General features: G+C 38.4%; 1 protein-coding gene across 1 annotated transcript in view; it reads right to left on the minus strand.

Annotated features, from left to right (window-relative positions):
* Positions 1–1,404: 1,404 nt before the first annotated feature.
* The window catches only part of LOC122171298 (complement C4-like), a 41,719-nt gene continuing 16,546 nt past the window's right edge, over positions 1,405–26,577 (minus strand). The window contains exons 14-41 of the mRNA XM_042838750.1: positions 26,219–26,368; positions 25,700–25,826; positions 25,275–25,346; positions 24,678–24,884; positions 24,024–24,135; positions 23,724–23,794; positions 23,018–23,157; positions 21,969–22,181; positions 20,986–21,037; positions 20,416–20,496; positions 19,193–19,396; positions 18,257–18,332; positions 17,678–17,834; positions 15,888–15,986; positions 15,395–15,563; positions 14,266–14,432; positions 13,671–13,829; positions 13,028–13,087; positions 12,468–12,561; positions 11,543–11,711; positions 9,301–9,388; positions 8,615–8,689; positions 7,876–7,984; positions 7,091–7,180; positions 6,635–6,727; positions 5,820–5,903; positions 3,018–3,150; positions 1,405–2,031 (exon numbers count right to left, since the gene is read on the minus strand). Of these exons, the coding sequence (XP_042694684.1) occupies positions 1,893–2,031; positions 3,018–3,150; positions 5,820–5,903; positions 6,635–6,727; positions 7,091–7,180; positions 7,876–7,984; positions 8,615–8,689; positions 9,301–9,388; positions 11,543–11,711; positions 12,468–12,561; positions 13,028–13,087; positions 13,671–13,829; positions 14,266–14,432; positions 15,395–15,563; positions 15,888–15,986; positions 17,678–17,834; positions 18,257–18,332; positions 19,193–19,396; positions 20,416–20,496; positions 20,986–21,037; positions 21,969–22,181; positions 23,018–23,157; positions 23,724–23,794; positions 24,024–24,135; positions 24,678–24,884; positions 25,275–25,346; positions 25,700–25,826; positions 26,219–26,368 (3,390 nt within the window). The 3' untranslated portion in view covers positions 1,405–1,892. The remainder of the gene's footprint in view (positions 2,032–3,017; positions 3,151–5,819; positions 5,904–6,634; positions 6,728–7,090; positions 7,181–7,875; positions 7,985–8,614; positions 8,690–9,300; positions 9,389–11,542; positions 11,712–12,467; positions 12,562–13,027; positions 13,088–13,670; positions 13,830–14,265; positions 14,433–15,394; positions 15,564–15,887; positions 15,987–17,677; positions 17,835–18,256; positions 18,333–19,192; positions 19,397–20,415; positions 20,497–20,985; positions 21,038–21,968; positions 22,182–23,017; positions 23,158–23,723; positions 23,795–24,023; positions 24,136–24,677; positions 24,885–25,274; positions 25,347–25,699; positions 25,827–26,218; positions 26,369–26,577) is intronic.

The following is a 26,577-nucleotide window of genomic DNA, read 5'->3' on the forward strand; positions in this document are numbered from 1 at the left end:
TTCCAATCCCCCTGCCATGTGCAGGATTGCCAACCACTAGATCAAGTGCTAGACCAGGTTGCCAGGGTCTCATCTAGCCCAGCACTGAATATCTCCAACCTTAGATAAATGAAAATTAGCAGTAGCTTTACTGACCTCATCTGAATTTTGCCGTGTCACTGATATTTCTATAAGCTCTATAATAAAGGGATGAGAATATATGTCCATGTATTACAGTCACATTTCTTATATTTGATAGCTGATGCAAGCTTCTGCAAAACAAATTGTTCTATGCTAATTTAAGTGTCTCATTTTCATTCCCAAGAGGTTTATTATCCCACCTTGCAGATGTCATGAAGTGGTGGTACAGCTTTTTGTAGAAAGAGCCTTCCCCACCTTCCATCCATGCAATCCCCTGCAGCTGACTGGGGGGCACTCCAGAGTTTAGCCAGCATTAATGCTGAGTTTATGGCCTTCAAAAACAGCTGAGCTATTCACATGGCTGGGACACAACAGGCTAGCTGTATATGAATCTGAAGGCCCTTGCAGTGTAGATGCTCTGGTGGATGCTTCTGCTGTGTAGAATCTGAAAACACACAAGGCTCATTGCTGCCCTTTCTATATAATAATGTCATTTAGCTCATGACACTACTATGTCATGAGATCAGCACGGGCCTACTAACTGTGTTGTTGATACAGGCCCATCTTGTTTTGGCTGCAGAATAACTCAAGCAGTCCAGGTAGCAAATTTTGTCCTCAATAACTTCTGGCACACAGGCAGTGGTACGAGCATCTGAGGATGGTGACCTGCCCAGCAAATATACCTTTTCATTGCACCTCTTTGTTTCAGAGATGACTGCCAAATGGCATTTTGTTGGCAAATTAAAGGTGTAAAACCTACATTCAAAAGTCATCCCTATTAACATTTGCTGCAGATCCTCCTATTTTAAGAAAAGGGATGTTTTGAATTTGGAGGCTATTTTTCACTGTCAACTTAGTTTGACAGTTGTAGAAGCATTTACAATTGCAACAGGAGAAACCTCCTGCCTTTGCCTGACAAATGTTGCAACTCCACTGCAGAGCTGTTTGCCTAGCTGCAGGAGCAGCAGTGTTTGAGAGAAATGCAGCCATGGACTGCAACTCTTCTTTAGAGTAGTGCAAATTAATTAAACTATGGGAAGGAAAAGCTCGAAAGATATATAACTACAGAGTGTAGTTGGAAAACAGCTCTATGCCCTCAGTGAGCTACCTGCACTAATTGACAGCCCATGCAGGATTCTGTGGTCAGGTATATTCAGACCAGTTGTTCATCCCTGATGCTGAGCCAGTTCCAGTTTAAAAACTGTATGGGAATCCTACTGTGAGTACAAGTTGGGTTCATTTGTTTCCCCATATGAGCTCTCACAGAAATAATGTGCTGAAGCATGAGTGCTAATATCTTTTATTTCAGCAGCAAGCTGTACTTGGTAAGCCCATAAATATCAAGCCTTCTTTCTGACCCATGCAAATTTCTTGGTCTCTTTAATGTTCATTGACAACGACTGAGGGAATCAATCAGCTCTGCAAGAAAAACGTTCTATTAAAAAAATCATTTTTCATTTGATCTCCTCCAGTATAATTATACCACTGAGTAATGGGTCAGGTAGCAGAAATTTCTGCTCCCTTTTCACCAGCATAGAGTGCTGTAAACTCAGTAAGCAGTAGAATAGCTGCAATTTTTATCACATTGTCCCCGTATATAGATCTACAAGAAGATATCCCATTCAGCAAGTACACTGCTAAAAGAAAAACAGCCATGGAAGCAGCTCTGTGGTGTCTCCGGTGCATCTCTGATGTATAGGATTTCCAAGAAAAAATCAGGAACGGGCTGAGCTGCAGTAACATAGGTGGGATGCGAGGAGCAAAGCAGCCTTTCAGAAGAGGCAGATGTTGTCAGACTTGCTCAGGAAGCTCTGCAGGTGAGCACAGGCTTGCCGGTTACGGGTGGTGTGACACTCCCTGTCTTCTGGAATTTTCTCCACCCAGGCTTGCGAGTCAAGGAAGTACTGCATCCTGAGTAAAGGAAGTGAGTCATCAGTGTTTAACAGAGAGAAACAGGAAAGCACAAACCATGTGAGGCTGCCCTCTTCCGTCAAGGCACCTCTGAGATCAGGAGGAGTCACACTAATCATAAAGCTTGTCTGAAACCTCATTCCACCAGGAGGCTAACTGAGCTTTGACTTGAGTTTAGCAAGATAATCATTGTCAAGCTGGGACAAATGAGGATATACTTGTGTTTTGAGAGACACCAGTAAGCTTGGGCTGAGTTTCTATTATATTTTTGTGGAATAGCACCACAAATGTGGTCTTTATTAGTCTCTCTAAGTTTAGCATACACACTGGTGTCAGTAGATATGGTGGGGGGTTGTTTTAGGATTGCAGGAAGTGGTGCTTACAATTTCACAGAGATAGTCTCCATCCTGGAAGCTTTCAAAGGCATTACCTTTCTCCAGTTCTGTCCTGAGGAATTAAATATTTAAGATGCTTTTCTCACTGAATACTTATTAAGGACAGACTACATTCCTCCTCAAATAAATTCCCCTTTTTATATTCAAGTATGACAATGAGAAGTGAGAATAATGAGCTATGTCCACACATGATATAACAGAAACTTTGAGCGCTGCTCTTTGATGCAGTCCCACCCATTTCTTTGGCAAATGCACAAACTGTGTAAGACATTTGCAGCATAAGGAATGATGCAGCATTTCCCATTCTCCCTTTCAGCTGTGAGTTTTTAGCCCATTGGAGAAGGGCCAAATTTTGATTCTTAGAAATGTGGGAACCAGGCTGTACACAGATAGATTTGAGTGGCTCAGCTGTTACCCACAGCTGCCCTTTCGACTTTAGGCTGATACTCTGCATTTTATTAAAGCAGAATCAGAATCCTAGAGAAATCTGGCCCTCCCTTTGCTTTCTGGAAGCATTCCAGCAGTTTGAGTACCAGCTGGATTCATGATCCGTGCTAGCAGCCTCTGTGGCTCAGAACCTATTGCACTTACTTGCTGTTGCAATCGACAGTTTGCCCATCTTTCCCCATGAGAAGGTACCGTTTCCCAGCTACCATGTTTAGCGTGCAAGAGGAGCGCTTTAGGAAATGTCGATGGGCTCCTACTTGGATGCTTTCATCAGCAGCTGTGGTATGAGAAGAGAAAAACCCATAAACTTTCCTGATGAAGAGCAAAACAATAGCCTATGAGATGCAAATCTTTCCAATCTTTAATAATACTGCAAAGTCAAGCTAATATTTCATTTGGGAGTAAACGCTGTGGTAGGGCATATTTTCCTTAACATTTCTTGGCTAAATGTAAGTCACTTTTTCCTTTTATGGTGGTCTTAGCCTCTTTAACAGCTATGGAAGGAGCATCTTTCGCTCTAGATATCTTTCAGGCTTTATGGGGTTCCTTTCAATCTTAGAGACTGAAAGAAAAGACAAAGGAGAAAGAAAACATTATCTTACATTTCAGATTGTTCAGAAACATAGTGATCTTAAAAACTGGCAAACAAAATTCAAATATATTGAGGCTCAACAGTGCAGCAGGCAGTATTAAAAACTCCTTTGTATGATTGACTTGAATGTCACTGATTTACCCATTATACTATTGCTTTTGAACTTGCTTTGTAGGAAATGTACTTTGTAATCTCCACATCAAAGTAACTTAGAAGATTATGGTCTAATTCTGGCTCAGAAGCTTATTCATTTAAAAGCTGCAGTGCCCATTACTGAAATGGCATGAGATCTGGAAAGAGACTTATTTAGCAAGTTAACACAGGATACGAGTATACTGAGTTTTTTGGCTAGAAGACCAGTTCACAAAGTCCACTTGGAAAAAAAAATATGCAGATTACATGTTATTCTCTTATATTCTTTCTAACAATAGTGCAAACTGTTGTGCACAACTGAGGTGAGCAAATCAACATCAAACCAGATTAGACTGCAGGTAAGACACCACAGACTTCCTAACAGCAAACAAAAACTTGTGCAGCCTCTGCTGCCTGAATTGTATTACAATTATGAAAAGTTCAATATTCACAATGAAATCCTAAGAGCAGAATAAAAATCTGATTTAGACTATTTTAACACTAATAAGATTTCAGGGCATTTGAGACAGTGCTAAACTGTGAAACGTAGCACTAAGAACCATATCAGTTTCCTAGCTGAAGCCTGAATTAATTTTACATATGGTAGGTACAGACCAGATAAAAGTTGGTCTTCAGTTCTGCATACAGTTTCACATTTGTGCATTTCCAAAGAAGCATGCAGCACTGTAGATTTTCTCATGAAATCCAAGACTTTCTGCTGTTCCTGAGCTATATCCAATTTTCACTTTGTTGTAAGAATGCAAAGGAGTGTTAAGATGAATCAGAATTATTTGAGAAAATTACAAAATTTTGCCTCAGGTTCATTATGTTTAAATTACCATGGTGCTTCTCACTTCAAATGCTTCACAAATGTCCTGGCAGATTTCATACTCTAGGGATCATCAGCCATTAATGTAACAGTTGTTATATAATTATGCAATTTTCAATCTCCAAATACATATATATATAGATGATAATATAGATGATTTTAATATATAAAAATGCATCTCTCTATATAAAAATGATTTGGGAAGGTACTGCACCTTGCTTTTTCTTCATCATCATGGCTTAGCTCCCCTTTCCAGACTTTACCAACCCCACTGAAACAATCTGATGCTTGTAACCTACTTCATACAGTACAAACAAAGGAGTATTTTAAAGGAGGTGGGAATGAGAGAAGTCACCTCTTCTGTTCAAGTTTAGGTTCAGAAGATACCTATCTCTTTCAAAAACCAAGAAGCAAAATCTTCCCAGGGCTTGCCTATGAGCAAGAACAAATGCAGTGAGGCCCATAGCTCTAAGTTCTTCGGATCCTGTAGGTTTTCTGGAGGCATTAAAGAAACTTTCCATCGTGGTGTTGTAATCTTCCAGAGGCAGTGTTTTGATCATGAAGTGTATTACGATTTCCCTGCATATGGAAAGTCCTGATTATCACTGGCCCTGATCTTCTGACTAAGTGGACATTTGACACAGATCACAGGTTGCGTGCCCTAAAGTACTGGCTGACCTCACTTGCCCTCTAGGCAAAGATCAAAAGAATGAGATAATTATTCTGCTTAAGTAAGGGAAGTTTTGAAACCTTTACAGTTTTTCTTTAAAGGCAATCTCTGGCTGCCAAACTCAAAACTGAAAACCACATGATAGCTTGGTGGCTGAAGTCTGAGTTGTCATCTGACAGCCTTTCCAGAAATTCCTTTGAATAATTTCAGTGTTCACTGATGCTGCTGATAGAGTAAAATTCATGTGGGCACAGCTGGAATGGCAGGCCTGCAAAAGGACACTGTCTGAGAGCTCTGCAAATCTTTGCATTGCAACAAAAGGGAAAAAAAAGGCTTGTTGTTATTATAATTATTAAAATGATATCCAGAGGACCTAATATACGCACAGTACATGTTTTGGAGGATTTGCTTTAGACTAGCCCCAGTTTGGAGCCATGGATTAAATGCAGCTGTAATGTGTCTTCTGTATTAGTTTCATCTGAGAGGATTGGAGGTATGTGCTCTGGGATTGCCATGTAGTGTGAACCAAAGCAACCTACAGCTGAGCTGAACCTAAGAGTGATGTAGCTGCACCAAATCAATAAATCAGTCTTCTTTCAGGCCTAACGTAACTGACTATGCTGACAGCAAGACAAGGCATCTGAATGGCTCATGCTGGCTAGTGTTTAATCAAAAGTTTTTCCTTCAGGTGGGAAAAAAGGAACTAAACATTTTGATACTTACTGAATTTAAGGATTCTCTGAATTCTGACCTCATAGTAATCAAAAACATTCTTCTGTGTACTGTTGAGGAGCTCCACTTCATAGACTACAACAGACAACACTTGTGTGAGGGTACATGGAAACATGAAGTTACATCCAGAAACTGAAAACAGCTATGCTTTTATCCCATGTCAGTGCAGAGGCCAGCATGCTATCTTTTCAAAATTTATGGTAATATAAAAGACAGCAGCACAATTATCCTGCACATTTAATATATTTTTAGCAAGTCTGGTACTAATCAATAACCTCTAAAAGTGTATTTTCTTTGGCTATATATGTTCTGGAATAAACTACTAAATATGATTGAGTTCTTGCTTTTTCTTCTCCAAAGATACTAAATCAGTTTTCCTCCAGTAGATCTTCCCATTTTCCATCCATAGTAGAGGTCAGACAGGCAAATTAACCAAAGGGAAACTATTCTCCTAACACTGCAGAAGGGAAATGCTAAGCTTTTGCATGCTGCCTGTGAAAACTGCACTTTATCTCATAAATCCTCTAAAATTACGGATCATGGGGTCAGTGGTCTTTTCTAAACCCTGCAATACAATGTTATACATTCTTCCTTCCTCAACATCCGACTACAGCTTTCAGAGGTCTTTATTTTTCCCCTTAACCTCAGAGGACAGCTTTAGCATTTCATCTTCTTTGCCTCCTGGCCACATAAAGGAACTCTTCTCATTCCAGGAGTGGTCTAGGCATATAAGACTCCAAATTTAGCCTTATTTTTTGAAAATAACTGCTTTTACAATGCTTCGACAATTGTCTTTCATGCCTCACCATAATCTGCAATAGGCTGGTAGCACACAAAGTTAAAACGTGTGTTTTCTTTCACGTTTTTACTGAAAGTTGATTTTTGTCTTGGGCAAGGACCTAGAATGAAGAAAAGAAATGATGCATCTGTCTCTGTAATTGTGGATACTTAAATAGATACATATAAAATTAATCATCCACTCAACATTATCAAAGAAAACAAAACAGCTGAACAGCTTTATTAGAAGCGTGGTGATTTTCTTTTTTACATACATATGCATATGTTAATAGATATCATATGCAACTATCAAGATAATCCTGGATATCTTCAAAACAAAGTTTTTGGTAATACATGAGTGGATATTTTGTGTTCTAATTTATGCATTAGGGTAAATGCATAATATAAATGCATAGGTCTTTTCTGGGTAAAAGAATTCTCCCATGAATGGTTCTTTTCATCTGGTATATTTAGATTTCTTTTACCTTCTGCACACTGGCAAACTTCGGCATGGCACACCTTGGCAAGCATGGCGCTGTGCTGGGGAGCGCTGTAGAAGACACTGCATTTTCTGTCTGTGGAAATGAAGCAAAGTGATCTGGCTTACAGTGCTCAGATGGAAGAGCCTAAATGCTTGAACTACACTTGTTTCCCAGTTTTTCTCTGGTCCAGACAAATCAGCATATGAGAGACATATGAGCATATGAAATCCATAAAGGCCTGTAGCCTCAGCACCTACATGCAGTACAAGTATTTGACTTTTAGCTGGACAACAGCCTGGGTTGTTGCTTCTGTGGTTTTGCTTTTTTTGTTGCTGTGGCTGCTATTGAAGATTTGAGTTGTATTCTTCCCCCCTTTTTTTTGTTCTGGCTGAAAACCATGCATCTTAATTTCATATTTTAGCAATATGGCAACAATGACCACAACTTGTTTCAGAGGGAGGAGACAGGATCACCAATGGTTAATGTATGCTTAGCCAATAAATAGAAAAGTCAGCATGGATGAAGCTCTAGGTACTGTAAACTGCCAGGGATATCTCAGCTTCAAGCAAAATAGAGTTCTGACCTAATTTTCAAATACCGTTATCATATCTGTTAAATGGGGATCTTAAATTGGGGTACAAATAATTGCAGACTTTTTTTTATTTATTTTAATGCTCAACAAATTCATGTGATTTCAGACCCTACATTAAAAACACCTTTTAATAAACTAGAGTTACTATTACGGGTCACTTTCTGATCAGTTACATACCACTTTTATATGCCCTTACCTGGGTTGTAAAAATCATACAGGATGGCATTTGCTGGCTGAACCAAGCCCATTGGATTAATTTGCTTTGCCCCAAATACTATACAGTCTGGCTCTGGTCCACTTGTGAGCTGCACAAGAAAGGAACACAGAATCACAGAATCACAGAATCAGAATCACAGAATGACCCGGGTTGGAAGAGACCTCAAAGATCATGAATGAACAGCAGTTGTGATGTGTAGGCTAATCAGTTCCTCATTCATTTGTGCCTATACCAGCCTGGCTATTCTGCATGGATGGCATGGATGAGTTAATTCTGATAGTTCTATATTCAATTAAAAGAAACCTTTTATACAACTGCTCCTCATTCATCTTGCCCTTCAGACTCTTCATCATCATCATAGTCCTGCACTGAACACTCTCTAGCAGCTTTATATCCTTCATCTACTATAGTGCCCAACACAGAAATTAGAGGATTTGATGATTACACTTGTTTATTACTGTATTGATCTTGATCTAGAAATACTGAACTTCACATGCTGGGTGAGGCACAGACTACATCTACAACACAGAAGAGCTGAGGATGAATGTGCATGTCTCCCACCTTTACCTCCCCTGCCCTCTTTGAACTAAACTTTCAGTACTAATAAATGACAAAAATCACAGAAGGTAATGGAGTGTGAAAGACAATGGTAGGTTTAAATGGAAGATTCTGTGTATTAACTGAAACAGAAGAACATAAAACCACTGGGCTTGCTTACCTCACCAAAGTAGAGCAAAACCTTTCCTCCCTTGTACTCAAAGTGCTGAATATATTGATCTGAAGATGTTACCAACTACAGAAAGACAACAATAAAATCAAAACAACAATGTAGGACAGTAACAGCATTGCTATCATCTTCTTTATCCTGGTTTGCTTTGTTCAGACATTTGTATTATCCTGCTTTCTTTCTTCCTCCCTAATGCAAACATTGCCTGTGAGCACAAACCTGGGCAAATCACTAGACCAGGAGGTTCTAGAACAAAAATTCTGTAACAACCTTCACAGAGTGCTGTGCTGCATGTCCCTGCCACTGTGCCCTGTGGGCAACACCCACAAATGCTTTTGCCTTCTCCCTTGTAATCAAAGGACACACCATTCTGCTTTGTCACAAAAAAGCAGTGCCAGCAGGGACATGATGATGTGTAAAGACAGGAGAAGTATGAGTGCTCTAAAAAGCCTTGTGCTAATTTCTACTACAAGGAATTAAAGGCTGCACTCAATTCAACAGCAGCTTTTCATTTCTTGCATATATTCAGTGAATAATTTTTTCAAAGCAAGATAATGAAAATATGCCTATCCAAAGTCTGTTTTACTTTCATTATTCTATGTACCTAGGAAAGATATACAAAGATAAAATTTGCATAGAAAATTTTACTGAAGAATGCCATAAAAAGTATTTCTCACCTGTTCAAGATCATTAGTATCAGGCTCCAAGCCACTCAGCAGAGAAAGATCAACCAGGGACATCTTTGGTGAATAGGAACCTGTGGACCTTTATAAGGGAGTCTGTCATCAGTGAACATCTGCACTGAGCTTTGTTCAGCTTGTTCTCCAAGCTTTGTTTGGAAAGGTTAGCTCTTCTTGCTCAAAAAAAACCCAACCCAACATTCTGCTCCATTTAGCTTTCTTATATGGATTCTAATTTGCCAATTAGCTGCGTACCACATTAAATATCACAAAGTAAAATTAGTTATATAATAATCAAATGGTCATCCAAAACACAGGTGCTTCATCTCACCTTGTCATCTAGGCTTTCATTCTCTCTACCATAAAATCATAGCAGAATATAGAAAAGACATGGAAGGTAAGAAGCACTCGTAAACATCCTTTATTATCTACAAGGAGAATCTAAGAAACTAGCTTGTCCAAAGTCCTCGTGAACAAAGTAAAATTTATGCTATCTTTACTTTTCAGGGTCAACATTCTCACTTCCTTAAGTGCCTGCTAGGCATATATATATTGAGCTTCTATTCCTTTTTCCCTTCTGAAAAATCAGATAGTTGTGTGATTGCTGGATGAAGTTGTTCTGCACTCACACAGGATGCTTTGTTGAAAATATTCAACATATCCTTCAGAAACTTTTATTTCAGCACCTTCTATTACCCTGTAGCACAGTCCAGAAAGGTTCTGTAGTAATGTAAAAGGTCCCTTGACTTTTTCTTCTGGTGTCTTACCTAAAACAAATGAAACTACACAATTTCTTTTAAACCTCACCCTAACACTCTGCAACATCTTGCTCAACAGTGGATCTGATTGTTGATAGATGTATCATAGCAATTAATGGGGAAAATAGTGTTTCAGTCAGCTGACAATTAACTGAATTTATGGTTAACTAGGGAGAGTAAAAATTGGGAATTAGAGTAACTCCAGTCCTCCCCTGTCTAAGGAAGTTCCTGTCCCTCTCTGGGAAGAAGGATAAAAAGTATTGCTTTTAAGGCTCTGCCAGAAGTCAGTGGAAAACTGGGAAGAATAACCTCCTTCTGTCACTTGCTCATCTCCAGAAGGGGAACTCAGGACACACAGAAACACAGAATCACAGAACGGCCTGAGTTGGAAGGGGCCCCAAGGATCATGAATCTCCAACCATCCACCACACGCAGGGCCACCAACCTCCCCATTTAATACCAGACCAGGCTGCCCAGGGCCCCATCCAACCTGGCCTTGAACACCTCCAGGGATGGGGCATCCACAACCTCTCTGGGCAGCCTGTGCCAGCACCTCACCACTCTCTGTAAAGAATTTCTCCCTAAATCTTTCTTCCTTCAACTTAAAACCATTTCCCCTTGCCACCTACATTTTCATGCTTCTGCAATACTTGCCAAGCTGTGAGAGGGAACAAAAGCAGTTTTATTCTGCACTAGGGAATTTCTTTCTCCCTTGTCTGCTTCTTGATGTTGGCCACAACTTTAGGATATCATTTCTCCTCTCTTTCCTCCTTACATAGTAGAAGACACATTTTCTTTTCTATGGAGGCCAGAGTTGCATCCATGAAGGAATTAATAATCTCTCTCCAAAAAACAATGAAACACTGTAGATGTGTTATTGTACTTACTTTATTAACCACAGAATCACAGGATGGTTGATGTTGGAAGAGGTAATCTAATCCAACCTCCTTGCTCAAACGGGGACACCTATTATGGGTTGCCCAGGACCATAATAATATGACTTAGGAAGATCTCCAAGAAAGCAGACTACACGACATCTCTGGGAAGCCTAGTGGAGTGCTACATCACCCACACAGTGAAGAAATGCCTCCTGATGTTTAGATCTTATGCTCCCACTGCCTCTTGTCCTGTCCCTGGACAACCACTGAAAAAAGCCTGGCTCATACATAAAAGACATCTTTCAAATGATTAGACAGCCAGGATACTCTGAGTATCCCCAGAGAGCCAAATATCGCCAGTGAATTTGTTGGGGCAGATCCTGAAATGGGTGTTTGAAGTCTGTGTAAACCATCTAAATGTACTTTGCTTGGAAACTGACTTTTCTGCTGTGGATATAAGGATGCAGATTCTCTCCATTTATGTGCAACTACAGAAGGTTACCAGCTTGGATGCTGAATTCATGGATATGAAAAAGGTGACCAAGAAGAACTGCAAACAAAAATGAAGATACGTGCTAATGAGAGGCTGATCTCCAGACCTACCTGACACAGATTTTGTACTGCAGAGATTCTGTTTTACTGGGTGAGATCACATTCCTTTTCCTTCTGCTGCGGATGTCAAACCAGTCTATTCTAGATAGAGTCTCAGAATCACTGGAGTCTGAAGCAAGATAATCTTCATCATCATAATTTTCCTCGGAGTATACAGTGTCTGTAGGTGATAGGCACAATCAGCCATGCAAAAATTTGACTGAAGTTCTTGTAATTTCATTTATTTATTTATTTGTTTGTTTATATAATGATAGATAAAATGGACAGTCACGCTACCTCTATGGGATTTTATTAAAGTTTGTGTTACACCATCTCAGTGTTTCTGATCAATTTAGAGTTAAAATTTGAGCAACAATTTTAGTAAGAGTCAGCAGATCTAGCTAAGAATGGGGTTTGTGCCATCTATTCACATATAAAGTACAACCCTTGCCTAAAAAAGTTACCTATTCAAACAGAAAAAAAAAAATGCAGACAAATGCAGACATAGGCAGAGAATCTATGCTTCAGAGAAATGAAAACATAGTCTTGACTATATGAAAACACCTAAAGCAAATCTGCCCCAAAGTATACTCTATGGCTGCTAGATAGATCCCTTATTAGTGGAATAATTGAGCTCCCTGCATGGGAGCCAAGAACAAAATGATAGGAGTTAATCTCCCTCTCTTCCAGGTAACATAGAAGAGTTAACAATAGTAGCAATGTACCTGTTAGGTACTCTCTGCACCCACAGTTATTGTGTGAGTTATTAAATTATTCAAAATATTAATAAACTGAATGCAACTATAGCTATGCAGGTTTCAGAGACCTCTCTCTTTCCTTGCTTCACTCATTTATTCCCATTCTCCAAAGCTGGAAAGTCATTGACTAATTATTATCCAAACGTGTTACCTTTGAGTTTCAACCACTTTTCACTTACCAGAATACTTAATCCTTCCTTCCACTTCCACTGTCAAAATCAGGTCATTACATGTATTGTTTTTCAGCTCAGGTGACCAGTACATTTTCAATATCTAAGACAAAAGCACAGACATCAAACTCATAAAAATATCATTTAAATGACATGTGATTTGCTCTTCCAGGGCTTTAGCAAATGTTGATGAGACTTGGAGCGTGGAGGGAAACACAAGTCTCTCAGAGGCACTAATTAGTCACAGAGAACTGCCCTGGGTAAAGCAGGAGAGGTCTGTGTGCAAACCTCGAATTCCCTGAGACCTCTGACACTATTCTCCATCCTCATCACAGAAGGATCTTTCCAACTCCCAGCACTTCTTTGGATCTTTCTAATTAACACTTCATGGATTTCATGATGTTAAAAATAGGCAGTATTTCCTATCAGGGCAGTTTGCTTGCCATGAATTTTAGAAACTTGGTGGTAGGAATGGAAAGAATGAAGACATGGGAAATAGTGCCCCTTGGTGTTCAAAAAGGGAATGAAAGAAGTCCACCTGGAATCTGAATTTCCAATTTATGGCTTACACTCATTGTCCCGTTTCCTCTGCCTTGTACAGACACTTGTAGTTTTCTCCCAAGTTCGAACTGCAAGCAAAAGCAAAACAGTGAAAATTTAGTGTGTGCTCAGCATTTTATCTATTGCTTTCCTGTGATCAAAACAGTCTTCTGTGTCTTTCACCTCAGAAGATATGGGAAATCTATATTTGAGAAAGGGGTTATGAGACCCCACATCTAATGGGATTTTCAGTGTGCTGGGCTGGAACATCTTGTTCTGCTGTTCTGTGGCTCAGGAGACAAATTTTTCCTGAGTTCTTTATTCCCTCTATAGCCAGGATATGACATTTCCTCAGGTCCCAACACTGTGAATATCAGAATACTCCCCTGCTCTCTTCTGCCTCATTCCTTAGCAAGACTTAGATTGTTCTCCTGGCTTCTCTCCACTGATGGAGAATGTTCACATGTTTTTGGAGGGGGGTGGAAGGACCTATAAACTCTGTTTCTAGGCGCATGTTGATTTATTTTTTTTCTTTAAAAAGATTATTTGGTTGTTTTTTACAGATTGAATTACTGAAAAATAAATGATAGCTTAACGTGAGAAAAGCTACCCAAGCAGTCCAATGCTTCTCCTGTTTGAGCAAAAAATACTGAACAAAGAATAATTGTGTACCTCCAGCTTCTTCTGAATCCCTTCGTTAGTATCAGTCAAAGTAATAGTGTAGTCCTCTCTCCTTCCAGGTGCTCCTATTCTTATAGTCAGGTTGGTGGGAATAGTATTCAGCGTCTTTATGCTGTATGCTGACATTGCTTCCAGGGCCACCACTGTGTCCTAGTTGAGACAAAAATGAAAAAAAAAAAACAAAACAGAACAACAACAACAACAAACAAAATAATGCCCCCAAATTATGCTGGATTATTTCAAGAGTACATATGGTTGATCAGTAATCTAAAGCTGTTCTTCAGTTCTATCTATTATGCTGATTTGAGGTTCTGTATCTGTTCCCACCTGCATGTACTGTTCATTTTGTTTCTCACCTTCTTCCTTTGTCATTAAAATCCCCAAAACACTGCAGGCCTAACCTCTGGCTACCATAAATCTTCACAAAGGATCATAAGGTTATTAAGGGACAGATTTTTTGGTGCTTCATGAACTGAAGAGATTTGAGATGAATTATTACTATTCTTTCACACTTGAATGATAAAGCCCTTATGGAACTACCATTTTTCTACCCCTTGAAATGCCATGCTGGTTAGTGGTCTGGTACCTGTGTAGAGCAGAATCCTCCACCATAATTCTTTCTTTCTGTCAGCCACGTAGCAATAGGCATTGCATACTCTGTATCTTCCAAGAGCAGTGTTTGAAGCAAAGCATAGGCAGTAGTTTCCACTGAGATTGCATTGTTGCCATTTCCCCAGTAGCGCTGCTGGTTTGCTGAAAGAATAACTCAGTCTAGAATGTCACTGGTAAAGATATTAGCCAGAAATGGCTGCTGTTTTACACAATAGATATTGCATGTCATAATACCAAGGAACTACCAAACACAGGCGCTGTCATGAAAGCAACAAATCAGTGTGGAGGTAGATGATGAGAAAGGAAAAGCATGCAATTTTTAGTTTTGATTTATGCAATCATCATAATCTTATGATCCTGTTGTACTGTGATGTCCATGTAATGGAATGGTAGTATTGTGTCTGGTGGTACCCTGGAGATAATAGTATTAATTATCCCTGTATGTCTCTACATTTAAACTACAGCTATTAAACTGTGATTTGTTTGTCAAATTATGAGAAAATTTATAGCTGGTCATTGTCATACACCAAATCAACACTGACCCCAGCCATGCTCCAAAAGGGAAGAGGTGATGTCCACATGGAGCTGGAACAAAGTACTAGTGAGAAGCTCTGGAGGTGGGCAGGCGGGGAAAGATATCTTCCCTTTTACTCACCAATCCATTCTGTACTGCTCCCACATGGAGCTGCTTGTTTCCACTGTCCATTAATAATTACTTATTTTTCAACAACTTGTACTTTTTTTTTTCCTTTTTGTTTTTGGATGCAATTTAGGGGTGTGGAAACTTTGGAAGCAGCAAGAGAAGAAGAAAATGTAGATTTCTATATTCCATGACTTTGTTCCATCTTCAGTAACAGACAGGAGCACAATGCAACATCCTCAATGCTAAACTGTTAATTTATATTGATTCAAATTACACAAATTACATATAATTTTAGCATTTATATATAATTATGTAATTGAATTAATTACATTGCACGTATACATTCACACTTTTATAAAAATTAAACACCCTTCATTTATGTGAATTTGCTTTATTAGCATATCAGAGTGCTCAAAGCACTTTAACTACAAGTTGAATTTTTAAGAATAGTTACTAATACCTGCATTAAAAACAGAACAGCTCCTTAATTTTTCTGTTGCACTCAGGGACTGAGAACTATCAGGCTCAACAAGTGTCAAAGCATAAGCAGCAACAACTGTAGAATAGCAGTCAGTATTTCCAGGAAGTTCATTATTCATGTAAACCACTGATCTTCTAACAGCTTCTGCCTGTGAAAACAGAATGGATTCATCTGAAAATATCATCCACACCTACTGTTCCTGCTGGTGGAAGCACTCAGAAATTAGAATAGTCCCGTGTAGTTATTTTTTACACGTTTTTAATAACTGCTGTTTTGTGATTAAAGACGTCAATGAGGGAGTGTGCAGTTCAAAATACTTTGCTGTACATTAGCTCACTGCAACTTTTCTTATCCATCACAGACTTGGTAAACAGAATATTACCTTCCCATCCACAGCACTTTAAGACAGTGGGGTGAACGTGCCACCGTGCAATAGCCTTCAAGCTTAAAGATAAAAAGTCAGGCATCCTACCACATTGGGTGATTCTTTGTAAGCCTGTAGAGTCTGCTGCAATGCTATAGTTACAAAGGCTGTCAATGCCAAATCTTCTCCCGCTGACTCAATGCCACCCTGGAAGATGAAACATGAAAATGTAAAGCCACATGTACTTTCTTATGATTAAACTTAGAAAATAATTTTCCATGAAGACAAGGACCCCCCTGTCAAATCCTTAAACAACAAAACATGTAATTTCACCCTTTAACTTTACTCAATAATTCTTGTCCAGTAAAAGCGTATCTTCTTCTATGGTAACTTTAATTAGGCAACATTAAGAGACTGGGAATCCCACATTCTTTATCTGGTAAAAAAAATATCTAATTAACTCGCTTTTAAACTCCAGTTTTTGATTGGAGCAGTCCTGTCTTCAGTTCCCTAAAACTGTTTCACTTTCTCACCTACTGCTTATAAACTCAAGAGTTCTTTAAAATCTTGAGCTTTTTGCTTGTAAGGGATATATACAGCATTACCAGTTCATTTATCATTTTACTTCCTGATAAACTATACACAGTGTCTAGCTTTCTTGCTCCCTGAAGAGGTGCGTGTTCATTCCTGTTCTTCTTTCTCGTTCTTTTGCTCATGCTCTTCTTTGACAACTGGATCATTATGACCCTTCTCTTTCACTCAACCTCAAATGCTTAGAGAAGCAGAGATTGTTTGCATAGAGAGATTGTAAGTCTCTGCACAACTGCAAGCAGTTTCTGAAGTAAATGTCAAATAGAAGATAAGTATCTCAATGCAGACAGGTTAAAAGCTCTTTGGCCAGTTTTTCAGCTGATTGGTTTTAACAGTAACTATACTGGCTTTGAGGGTAAAAGCTACACAAGTGTTTTAAAAAATATTAACAAAATGGTTATTTTCCCTTGTAAGGCCCATGCAAAGGTAACTGCATTTTTGATGGATTTTGGAAGAGCATTTTTATAACCCACGTGCATGGGAGTAAAAATTTTGTGTTTCTGGGTACTTACAGAAGATGCATAGGCTAACGTACACTCTTGAAAATTCTTATTAAATACTAGAATTTTTATTTTTACTTGGAGTGTTTGAATTCTGACACACTCAGAGAGGCTGTGGGGTCTTCATCTTTGGAGATTTCAGGACTCAGCAAGACATGGCCTTAAGCAACCTGATCTAATGAGTCCTATTCTGGGTGGATTTAGACTAGAAGAATTCTGGAGACCCCTTTGAGGTTGGATATTAGGAAAAATTTCATCTCAGTAAGAGTGGCAGAGTATTGGAACAGGCTTCCCAGGGTGGTGGTGGAGTCTCTGTCCTTGGAGGTTTTCCAGAAAACCTCTTTGATGTCACACTGAGACACATGTTTTGGTGGGCATGGTGCGAGGCAGAGGGTTGGACTAGATGATATTAGTAGTCTTTTCCAATATTAATTATTCTGTGTCTCTATGATTCTACAAAATATAAGTTATTATTCTATCTACCTATGAAAATAAAAAGCATGAATTTTTACAAAGCACAAAGATCTCAGAGCTGATTCTCTAATTCCTCTTGAAATACAGGTAAACAGCAAAATCACTCGAGATAGGATGAAAAGGTAAAAGTGGTGACATACTAGTCATGTTTCTTTGATGGATCTATTAGCAGGTTCATTTTACATTACAGATTTTGTACTTGTTACATTATAGATTTCTTTAAAAAATAAAAAAAAAAGAATAATAAATTCTTGATACTCAGCAATTCGGGTTATTCCTTTTCCTTACCAGCCTTAAAGGTGCAACTAATTCTTCTTATTACTAATGACCCACCTGCATTTTTCTGTCCATTACCGGATGATGGTCATGGAATGAACCATCTGCCTGCTGTTGATTAAGCAAGTACAAAATCGAGTTCTGTATGTGACTATCTTCCACACTAATGTATTCTTTGCACCTTGTGAGCACTTTAACAATGAATGCAGTTAACCTGCACAAAAGAAAATATTTAAAACTTGTGTTGACATATATTTACTGAAGAATATATTAATTGGAAATTAAGCATACTCCATCTCAGCATAGAATCATATTGAACACAGTGTGCTCACTGGAAGCTGGAGATTTCTTGTGCAACATTAGAATTGCAGTGACAATATGAATACTCTGTGGCAAATGCAAAATAATCAGGGGCTTTGTATAACTCTCTTTCGTGAAGGGCTAAAGATTAACATTCTGAGAAGACTGACTGTCCATGACGAAAGTACACAGGCAATACCATACTCAGTAAACTTTGAAAATCATTCCCACCTTCCCCTTATCCTCCCCCCCAAAAAAATTTTTGTATCAAATGGTAATAGTGGCATTTTAGGAGGCAAAAAAAGAACCAAAGCTGGTTATGAAAAATACATTTACCAAACACTACTGGGTGTTGATTTAAAAGCTCCATAGGAACCGTCATCCTTCTGAAATTCAAGCAGTCTTGTATAACCTGTATGAACAAGACAGCACAGAACTGCTTAGAATATATACATATTTCTTGATAATTTTTCATATATCACTTTTATTAACATGGATGTGTTCAGCACTGTTAGTGGATTGGGTACATGGAGGTTTTCATCAGGTATGAAATGTTTGGGTCAGTAGACCTTTGACAAACAAAAAAAAGGCAAGGCTTTCAAGGTACTTTGTCTTGTTTGATTTAGTCAAACCATGAAAACAACCTTAAAACTGTAGGTATGTATAGATACATGCATAGTTAACAAGGCATTTTTTTCCATGGTGAATGTTGGGAAACTTATTCCCCATTATTGAAAATTTCTCAAGCTGTTGACTTCACAGTGCACAAAATCAAAAAATATACAAAATATCATCTACCCATGTCAGGTTAAGTTTTAAAACTCCTGAGTTTTGGTTTCTGATCTTGGCTGCTATTATCTTAACAACATCTGTACCATATCTGTATCACATTTGCATTAGCCTGAAATGATTCACATTCCACAGCTGCCTTCTGCTGTCTATTTGATCTGAGTTGACGTTGATCAACTTAAATTTTACTTTCTGCTTCTAAATGAGGCAAGGAAGAGGATGGACTGTGAATGTCAGCACTCTGCAGTGTCAGACACAAGCAGTTAGCCACCCAAATCCTCCCCATAAGTTTCATTTCTCATATCTATCTGGAGGCTACCAATGGCATTACTGCTTGATTGTGTCAAGACCATGCTCACTCCTTCAAGCAAGTAGCAATATTTAGTGTGGGGAGAATATGGGGAGATAACAAAGCCAGTGTTTCTTGGTTTCTGTATTTTGTTTCGTATTTTTTCTTTTTTCTTTTTTTTTTTTTCTATGTACCTTTTTCAATCATCTTAATGGCTTCATCCTTTCGTTCGGGATCAAAGTTCTTCCACTGCTCACTGGCATCCAAGTACTCAATAGCATAGACTGTGGGAGCCATTTTCACCATTGTTTGCTCTGCACAGCCCGTGGGCACTTGAATAAGTTTCTCAGTTCCATTGAGACTCAGACAGTTTTCAACAGAATCACCCATAGGATTTCCTGTTGTAAAAGACATAATCTGTAAGACATATAGCATTTCAAGCTGACTGGTGTAACATTAATAAATGTGATATTAAAAATATGTTGACATTCCAGCATGCCCTGATTGTACAGTTGCTTGATACTTCTCCCTGTTAAGCTATTTTCACTCATTTGTGACTTCATAAGGCTGAAGAAAAGCAGGGGTGAGTTACCAGGTCCTGGAGTAGCTGGAGGGAGAATGGTGGGACAGTAAGGTAACATGGAATAGAAAGAGTCCTGAGGTTGTTGAAAGTGGGAAGCAAAGAGAGGGGCAAAGACTGGTGCCTCAGATTCTTGCTGGAAAGGTCTTGTCAAATCAGAACTGATCCTCTCACAAGGGGGAAAAATAATCATGCTTTAATAATGTCAAACATGTTTGGCATTTTTTACCTTTATATTTACCATTTTCTCATTTGAGGATTTTAGGCATCTCAGCACTTTAGAACAGGGATTTGAAATGCAAGCAAATAGCCTTTTCATCAAGGATGCATTATTGTACAATTCCTGGGATAACTTGCTTTTAACTTTGATGAGTATTTGCTCTGCTACTGCATATTTTTAAATTACGTATGCATGAGCATAAATATGTAAAAAATATACATATCTTCTCTTTAGAAAAACAGATATTTCTAGAACTTATAAATTAGAATATGGTATACTCATTCTCAAACAATAAAGCTAATTTCTACAGGGCTGCATGCAGTGTGGAGTTACTACTGATGGGCAACACTTCCCTTCTCTGACCTTAGTGTCCTTGATCTGGGCACAGTAAGACAGAATTATTCTATGCAGTACAAATGAGAAGGGGCAATGAGAATGAGGTAAGCTGCTGGATAATCTTGGGGCTCCTTTTTTTTAACAACCTGGGTATGCGAGAAAGACTATTTGGATCATGGCAGAAAACCTAGGAATGAATGAAGACTTGGTGCTCAGAAACTAACAGCAAAAGGGGCATGTCTGTTCTCCCCTCCAGAAAAATACTGATGGAAAATGTTTACCTTTCAGGCTAACAAACATGTGACTCTCTGAACCTGGTACCATGTCAGATGGTCTGCTGAAGTCCAGTGTATGGGATCTCACTGTAAATAAATAGGGTTCAACATCCAGACTCTTTAAGCACAAAAATATACTGCAATTTTAGAACAAGCTTTTCATTAAATGTCTCACAGTTGATGACTATTACAGCAAACTGTTATTAGAAATGTTAAATGGAAATGTATAAGAAAGATACTTATAATTCTTAAATTTAATTTTTAGTCAGTAATTTTTTTTTTTTGCTTTTAATTTCAATTCTTTGCTGTTCTTTTTCTTACCCCCATTTATACTCATTAATTAATAAAATAGAAGCCTACTTAAAAAGAATGCTACTGTTAAAAAAAAAAAAAAAAGGCAATACAAATCAGTTATAAACATCTATACAAAAATTATTTTTTCCTGAGTCTTACTGCTATGTTTTGGATGAAGAATGTTTTTAACTTAAGAAGTATTTCACCATATTCATAGCAGGCTTCACTATCCCTATTCCTACTCAAGATCTCATCTATGTCTAACTCCCAAGTGTAACTTACAGTCGCTATTAATGCAAATTGTCTGTTCTTCTCTTTGTAAAACACCTTCAGCCTGTACAAATGAAGAAAGAAAAGTAAAAACTTTTGCAATTCCACACCTGAAATTAAGTTGCATGAAATCCATGATATTCACATCTGCCTCAGACCAGCAGGTGGCAGAAATAGGTTATTTTGGAGTGAAATTTCTTTCCAGGTAAAAAAAGAAGCTTGAAAACAGAATTGAAGTGTCCCAGTTGAAAAACTAATCATTTTTTACTGGCTTTTTGTTATAACTGATACATTTCCTTAGAAGAAATTCTTTTAACTGAAGCCCAGAAAAAATGAAACTTCAAAGTTTGTTCTCAGCTTTGTGAACTGTGCAGGTAAATTCACAGGTGGACTCACGTTTATAAGCCTCTTTTCTATGAAATCCACCAATTTCTGAGTTCCTCATGTTGGTAAAACTCAAAGGTTTTTCCCTTCTGATTTCCACACATCCCTTTTCAAAAGCCTGTCTTTTATAAAACTGTTTCCACAGACAATTTTAATGCTTTGGTGTAACACTGCCTCTGAGACAGTGTCAATCTCTAAAAAAGTTATGGTCTGTAACAACAGTAGGTTTGCATCATCTCATTAATCATCTTTACGTACAAGCCTGCAACGTTGACATTAATGGTGCAAAGTTTCATATCCCTAATAGGCTACTTGGATGTTGTAATCAGTCTGGATGTTGTAATCAGTCTTTGTAATTGAGGTCCATTAATTAGATATAAAATAATAGAGCTAAACTTCATGTTTAGGAAAGGCTACTTCCTTCTCAAAACATCACTGGATGAGTATATTCAATCTTGACTTCATAAGAGAAAAGGACTTTTTATACACTTTTTATATTGATGAAGCAGGTGGAATTTGAAGATGAAGAGATGTGCACTGAAGGATGTTGTTGGTACATAATGGAGGAAAACATATTAATGAAATGCCCACCATCGACTACCTGTACTTACCACGACCTTGAGGTTCTTTCTAACACTATCGCTATGCCCAGTATTTGAGTCCAAAGCAGAAATAGTAATTGGAATTTCTCCCACAATAAGTGGAACAACTGAGAAATAAGCTGGCGTTGCTGAATTCCCCTTAGCCTCCAGTTTCAGCTGCACTGCCTTTCCTGTTGCTTCTGCAGTGCACAGCCCCTTCACTGCATCCATTTTCACTGTGACCTATGGGAAAAGGCAATGTCCACCATCAGTACTAAAGCATCACTGCAAAAGAAAATGCTCCAGCTCCACCAATTCTGAAATAAGAATGGGAAGTAAGAAACAGATCTAAAAGGAGATTGTTTAAGAAGAAAAGAGCAGTACATATATCTGCAAGACAAAAAGGAATTTCCTATCCATATACTGGCTTATATAACGAGATTGATGTAGCAGGGTAGCTGTGGGGTGGCCTCAGTGAGCAGAGCCCATCACTGCCTCATGTCAGATCAGAGCCAGGTCCAAAAGGGACTGCCACTGCCAGAGCTGACCTATGAGCCATGATGGGTGTGCTCTACAAGAACATATTTAAGGAAGGGATCAGTTTAGGGAGAATGGTATCCTATGGGAGGGACACCACCCTGGCACAGCAGCAGAGTGGTCATGAAGGAGCAGCAGAGATAAAGAGCTTTGGAATGACTGCAGCCCTCATTCCTGTGTCATTGGGGGAAAGAAGGTAGAATGGGGTGGGTGGTAGAGAAGGTATAATTTACTTTTATTTCTCACTGCTCTACTCTGTTAGCAATAGACAATAAATTATATTAATTTCCCTACACTGAGTCGGTTCTGCACATGATGGCAAAGAATCTCCTTGTCCTTATCTTAATCCTGGAGCCCCTTTCTACTGCATTTTCTTACTCTTTTCCTTTGAGGAGGAGGAGTGAAGAGAGTGAGGTGGTAAAGTTTACTTGGCCTTCAGAGTGAAATCACCATAATGCTACATCTACAAAATGGGAAAACCATTTCACCAAGAAGTATCAAACACTGGCACGGGTTGCCCAGAAAGCCTGTGGTAATATTACCTGGAGATCATTGGGCAGATAGTTGTAAATCACTGCTTTAATTTCCAGTTGTTCGTGTCGTTTAACTGAGTATGGTAATCTCAAGGACACAAAAAAGTCTTTGAAAACATCAAAGTTTTGAGGATCAGCTATGCAAAATCCTGGGATAAGTTAAAAACAGAGTTGAGAATTACACACTTAAGATCAGTTGATAAAATTAGGTGTTTGGAATAACAGCCATAGCTCTTGACAGGTAAAATTTGGCAGAAGTATTTGTAGATTTTGTAAGTTAAATGTGGCCCGGCTTTCCTGCAGAGGCCATGTTTAAAACACAATGACCTTTCCTAGACTTTTGTAAATAAGCTCCATGACTACTGTCTGGGTGCAGACAGTCAGAACTCACTCCCAGAAATATTAAATTATAAATCAGTATTATTGTCACTACATTTCTCATAGCCACAGGAAAGACAAATGTGACTGTTTTGATTGTTCAGTCCACCCTTCATAGCCCACTTCACCTTGCTTTCAAAGACATGTATTTACTCCCCTAACTTCCAGTTAAGCTTAATATGGCATAAAAGAGAATAATCATGCTACAAACACTTGGTTGTTTTTCAGTAGAGATTACCTCACTCTGTCAAGTTGACATTGCATCTCTGACATAAGAAATAAACATTCTCTATTCATTTTCACAAAATATACCCAATAGAATAATAATACTTTTTACCTTTTTGGGGAGATATGCTTATTGCCTGAACTTCCCAGGTAGTAATAGAGTCAGGAGCAATGCTGGTTACACTAAGAAACACAAAACAAAATGCGTTACGATGGACATATGATGTGCAAATGTTGTTATGTGCCCAAGTTTGAGTATTATAAGGTAAAAAATATTCGCTCAGTTCTGAAGACAAAATACTTGGAAGTATTCTAAATTCTTCTGCACTAGATAACATATAAAGCTGATATTTATACATATACATTATTATTAAAACTTTGATGCATTCATCTAGTCAGGTAATTACAGTACCTATGGTTTCCAGGATTTTTCACTTCTTTGAATTGCCACCACCAGCTTTCAGGAAAATAACTGCGCAAATTGAGAGTCATTTCCTCAAAGATTTCTTCCTCCTTATCATAGTCTATAAAACAAAAGTGAGATTTCTCTTTTGAAGACTTCTGTTGCTGACCATACAATGTCTTGCAGAGCTTTAGTCAAAAAGAAGGTAGCACTGAAAAGCAGCCTAAATGAATTCATCTGGGTTTCATCTTATGCATTAAAAAAAAAAGGGGGGGGAGAGAGAGATGCAATGACCAAAGATTTTTGTCATTGAGAAAAGATATTTTTTCTTTCTATGTTCAACAACGGTATGATGCCAACCAAGAAAAAATTCCCCTTAAGTAATGAGTGCAAAGTCTCTGAATATGATCATTTTCAATGTGAAGAGTTTTGGGGTTTTTTGTGACATGGCTGTTGGATCAGAGAAAGAGACTTTGGGGAGAAGAAAGGAAGAAAGACAGAAATAAAATTGTTCCTAACTGAAGACAGCCCTTTAGAGATACTCAGGAGTTAAAGCGATAGCACCACTGAAGGAAATGCCACGAATGATTAAACAACCCTTAGCTTTTCTTTGCCCCTCTCTGAAAGGTAATTTTCTTTAGACAGTGGTATATCATTTTTTACTTCGTGCCAAGCTCACTGCGGTTCTCCTCTTCGCTGCCTCCTCCTTCCGGAGGGCTGTGGCACTTTCACAGCAGGCCTTGAAAGCTTCTCTGCATTTGGGAGGGCCAGTCACTCTCGTTAACCTTTTTGAACAAGAATACTTCATGGCATTTAATTTCATTCCATCTTCACAGCATTTGCGTACATCAGCATCTTGATATTTGCTAGCTGCAACATAATTGAAGGCCACAATTAGAGGTGTGGAAACAGTAGGAAGCAGAAAGGTGTTGATTCCTGCTGTTATTTGCAGTTAAGATTAATTAACATTGCAATAGTCTACCTATAACCAGAAACCTGTGCTCCATCCTAAAATCAGACCACAGAATAGCACAGCAAAGAACATATCACATCACATCCAGTAAAAGCTTTCTCTTTGGATTAAGAATGTGGCACATTGGAATTAAATATCATGGTATGAACATTCATGGCTCTACTCTCGTTTTTGAAGAAAGTCACTGAATCAAAAGTTCCGCTGACTTGGCAAGGAAATATCAAATATCACCTTCATATCAGCTATCCCCACTAGTCCTTTCATGCCACCCAGGTGAATGGACATACCAATTCCTAACATTTTCTTCCGGAAATCCAAAGATCTCTTCTCCCTTCTGGTAGCCTGGAGGCAGGTATACTCTGGGTAGGCAGAATAGAAGAGTTTGGTTTTGACATGACAGTAATAGTCAAATAATTCATGTCAATCCTGGAAGACTCTTACTAGGACACATCTCATTTACAGAAGACATATTGCTTTCAGTCCCAGCCAACTGTTGCCCTACTCTAAGTGAGCTTGGTACCAGTGGACCAGCAGCCAACATCTGGGCTGTCTGAGCTGCCAGCATGCAGCAGAGAATGGGAAAATAAAAATCCACAGGGACACCAGCTCTTACAACTGCATGATAAAATGTTTTGAATTTTTAAGCGATCAACTTCCTCAAGTGTAGATTGATTTCTATGAACATCTAAGGTAAAGGACACGTTTCACTTACCTTCCCGAACATTGGATTGAATTGTGTCTGATAAAAAGGCAAGACCAACATCAGTAAAAACTTGAGCACTATCTGCACCACCGCCTGCGGAACATCCAAGATCATATGAATTCATCGCCTTAAATACCTGCCAAATAAAACACCATAGATTTCATATTGTGTACATACTTGCAAGTTTATTATTACTATTATAATAACATTCTCATTGCCTTTAACTTGCAGAAACTTGGTATAAACTGTACGTGGAAACAAAGATTAAAGTTGAGGGATGTTTTGGTTGTGGAATAATTTCAATTAATTTTATTTTATTTTTTAATTTACAAAATTATCTGCTGTAACATGGGAATTCCCAAACTTCTCATTTAAATGCATCTTAAACTGCAAGAGCAAAAGCACTTTCAAGTTTAGCAAAGTTTGGATTAAGCATTTAACCATTAATTTCATTTTAATCCTCTCATTAGTCATGGAAAAATTTTCCTGGCTAGAAAGCATGATATTTTCTTTCTAAAGTTATCTTACTTTTTTGGATGTGAGTTTATTTTTCTTGTTCAGAATAAACACTGCTTTATCAACCACAGCTAAGGCAACAGTTCCCGCATGGTCCGTTTCAATCTGTAATTTGACGTTGTCGGTTGGTTCATATATCTCATGTTCTGTTCTCACTTTAATCTAAATAGAAAATATTGAAACAAAAATCATAGAATCACAGAATCATAGAATCACCAAGGTTGGAAAAGACCTAAAAGATCACCCAGTCCAACCGTTCACCTATTCCCAATAGCTCCTACTAAACCATGTCCCTCAACACAACATCCAGTCTTTCCTTGAAAGATGTCATATGTCATAAAATGTCATATTTGTTAACGAAATGCAGGCGC

Source organism: Centrocercus urophasianus, unplaced genomic scaffold (assembly GCF_019232065.1).
Source record: "Centrocercus urophasianus isolate 14NV4802_14NV808 unplaced genomic scaffold, USGS_Curo_1.0 seq_9, whole genome shotgun sequence".
Lineage (NCBI taxonomy): Eukaryota > Metazoa > Chordata > Aves > Galliformes > Phasianidae > Centrocercus > Centrocercus urophasianus.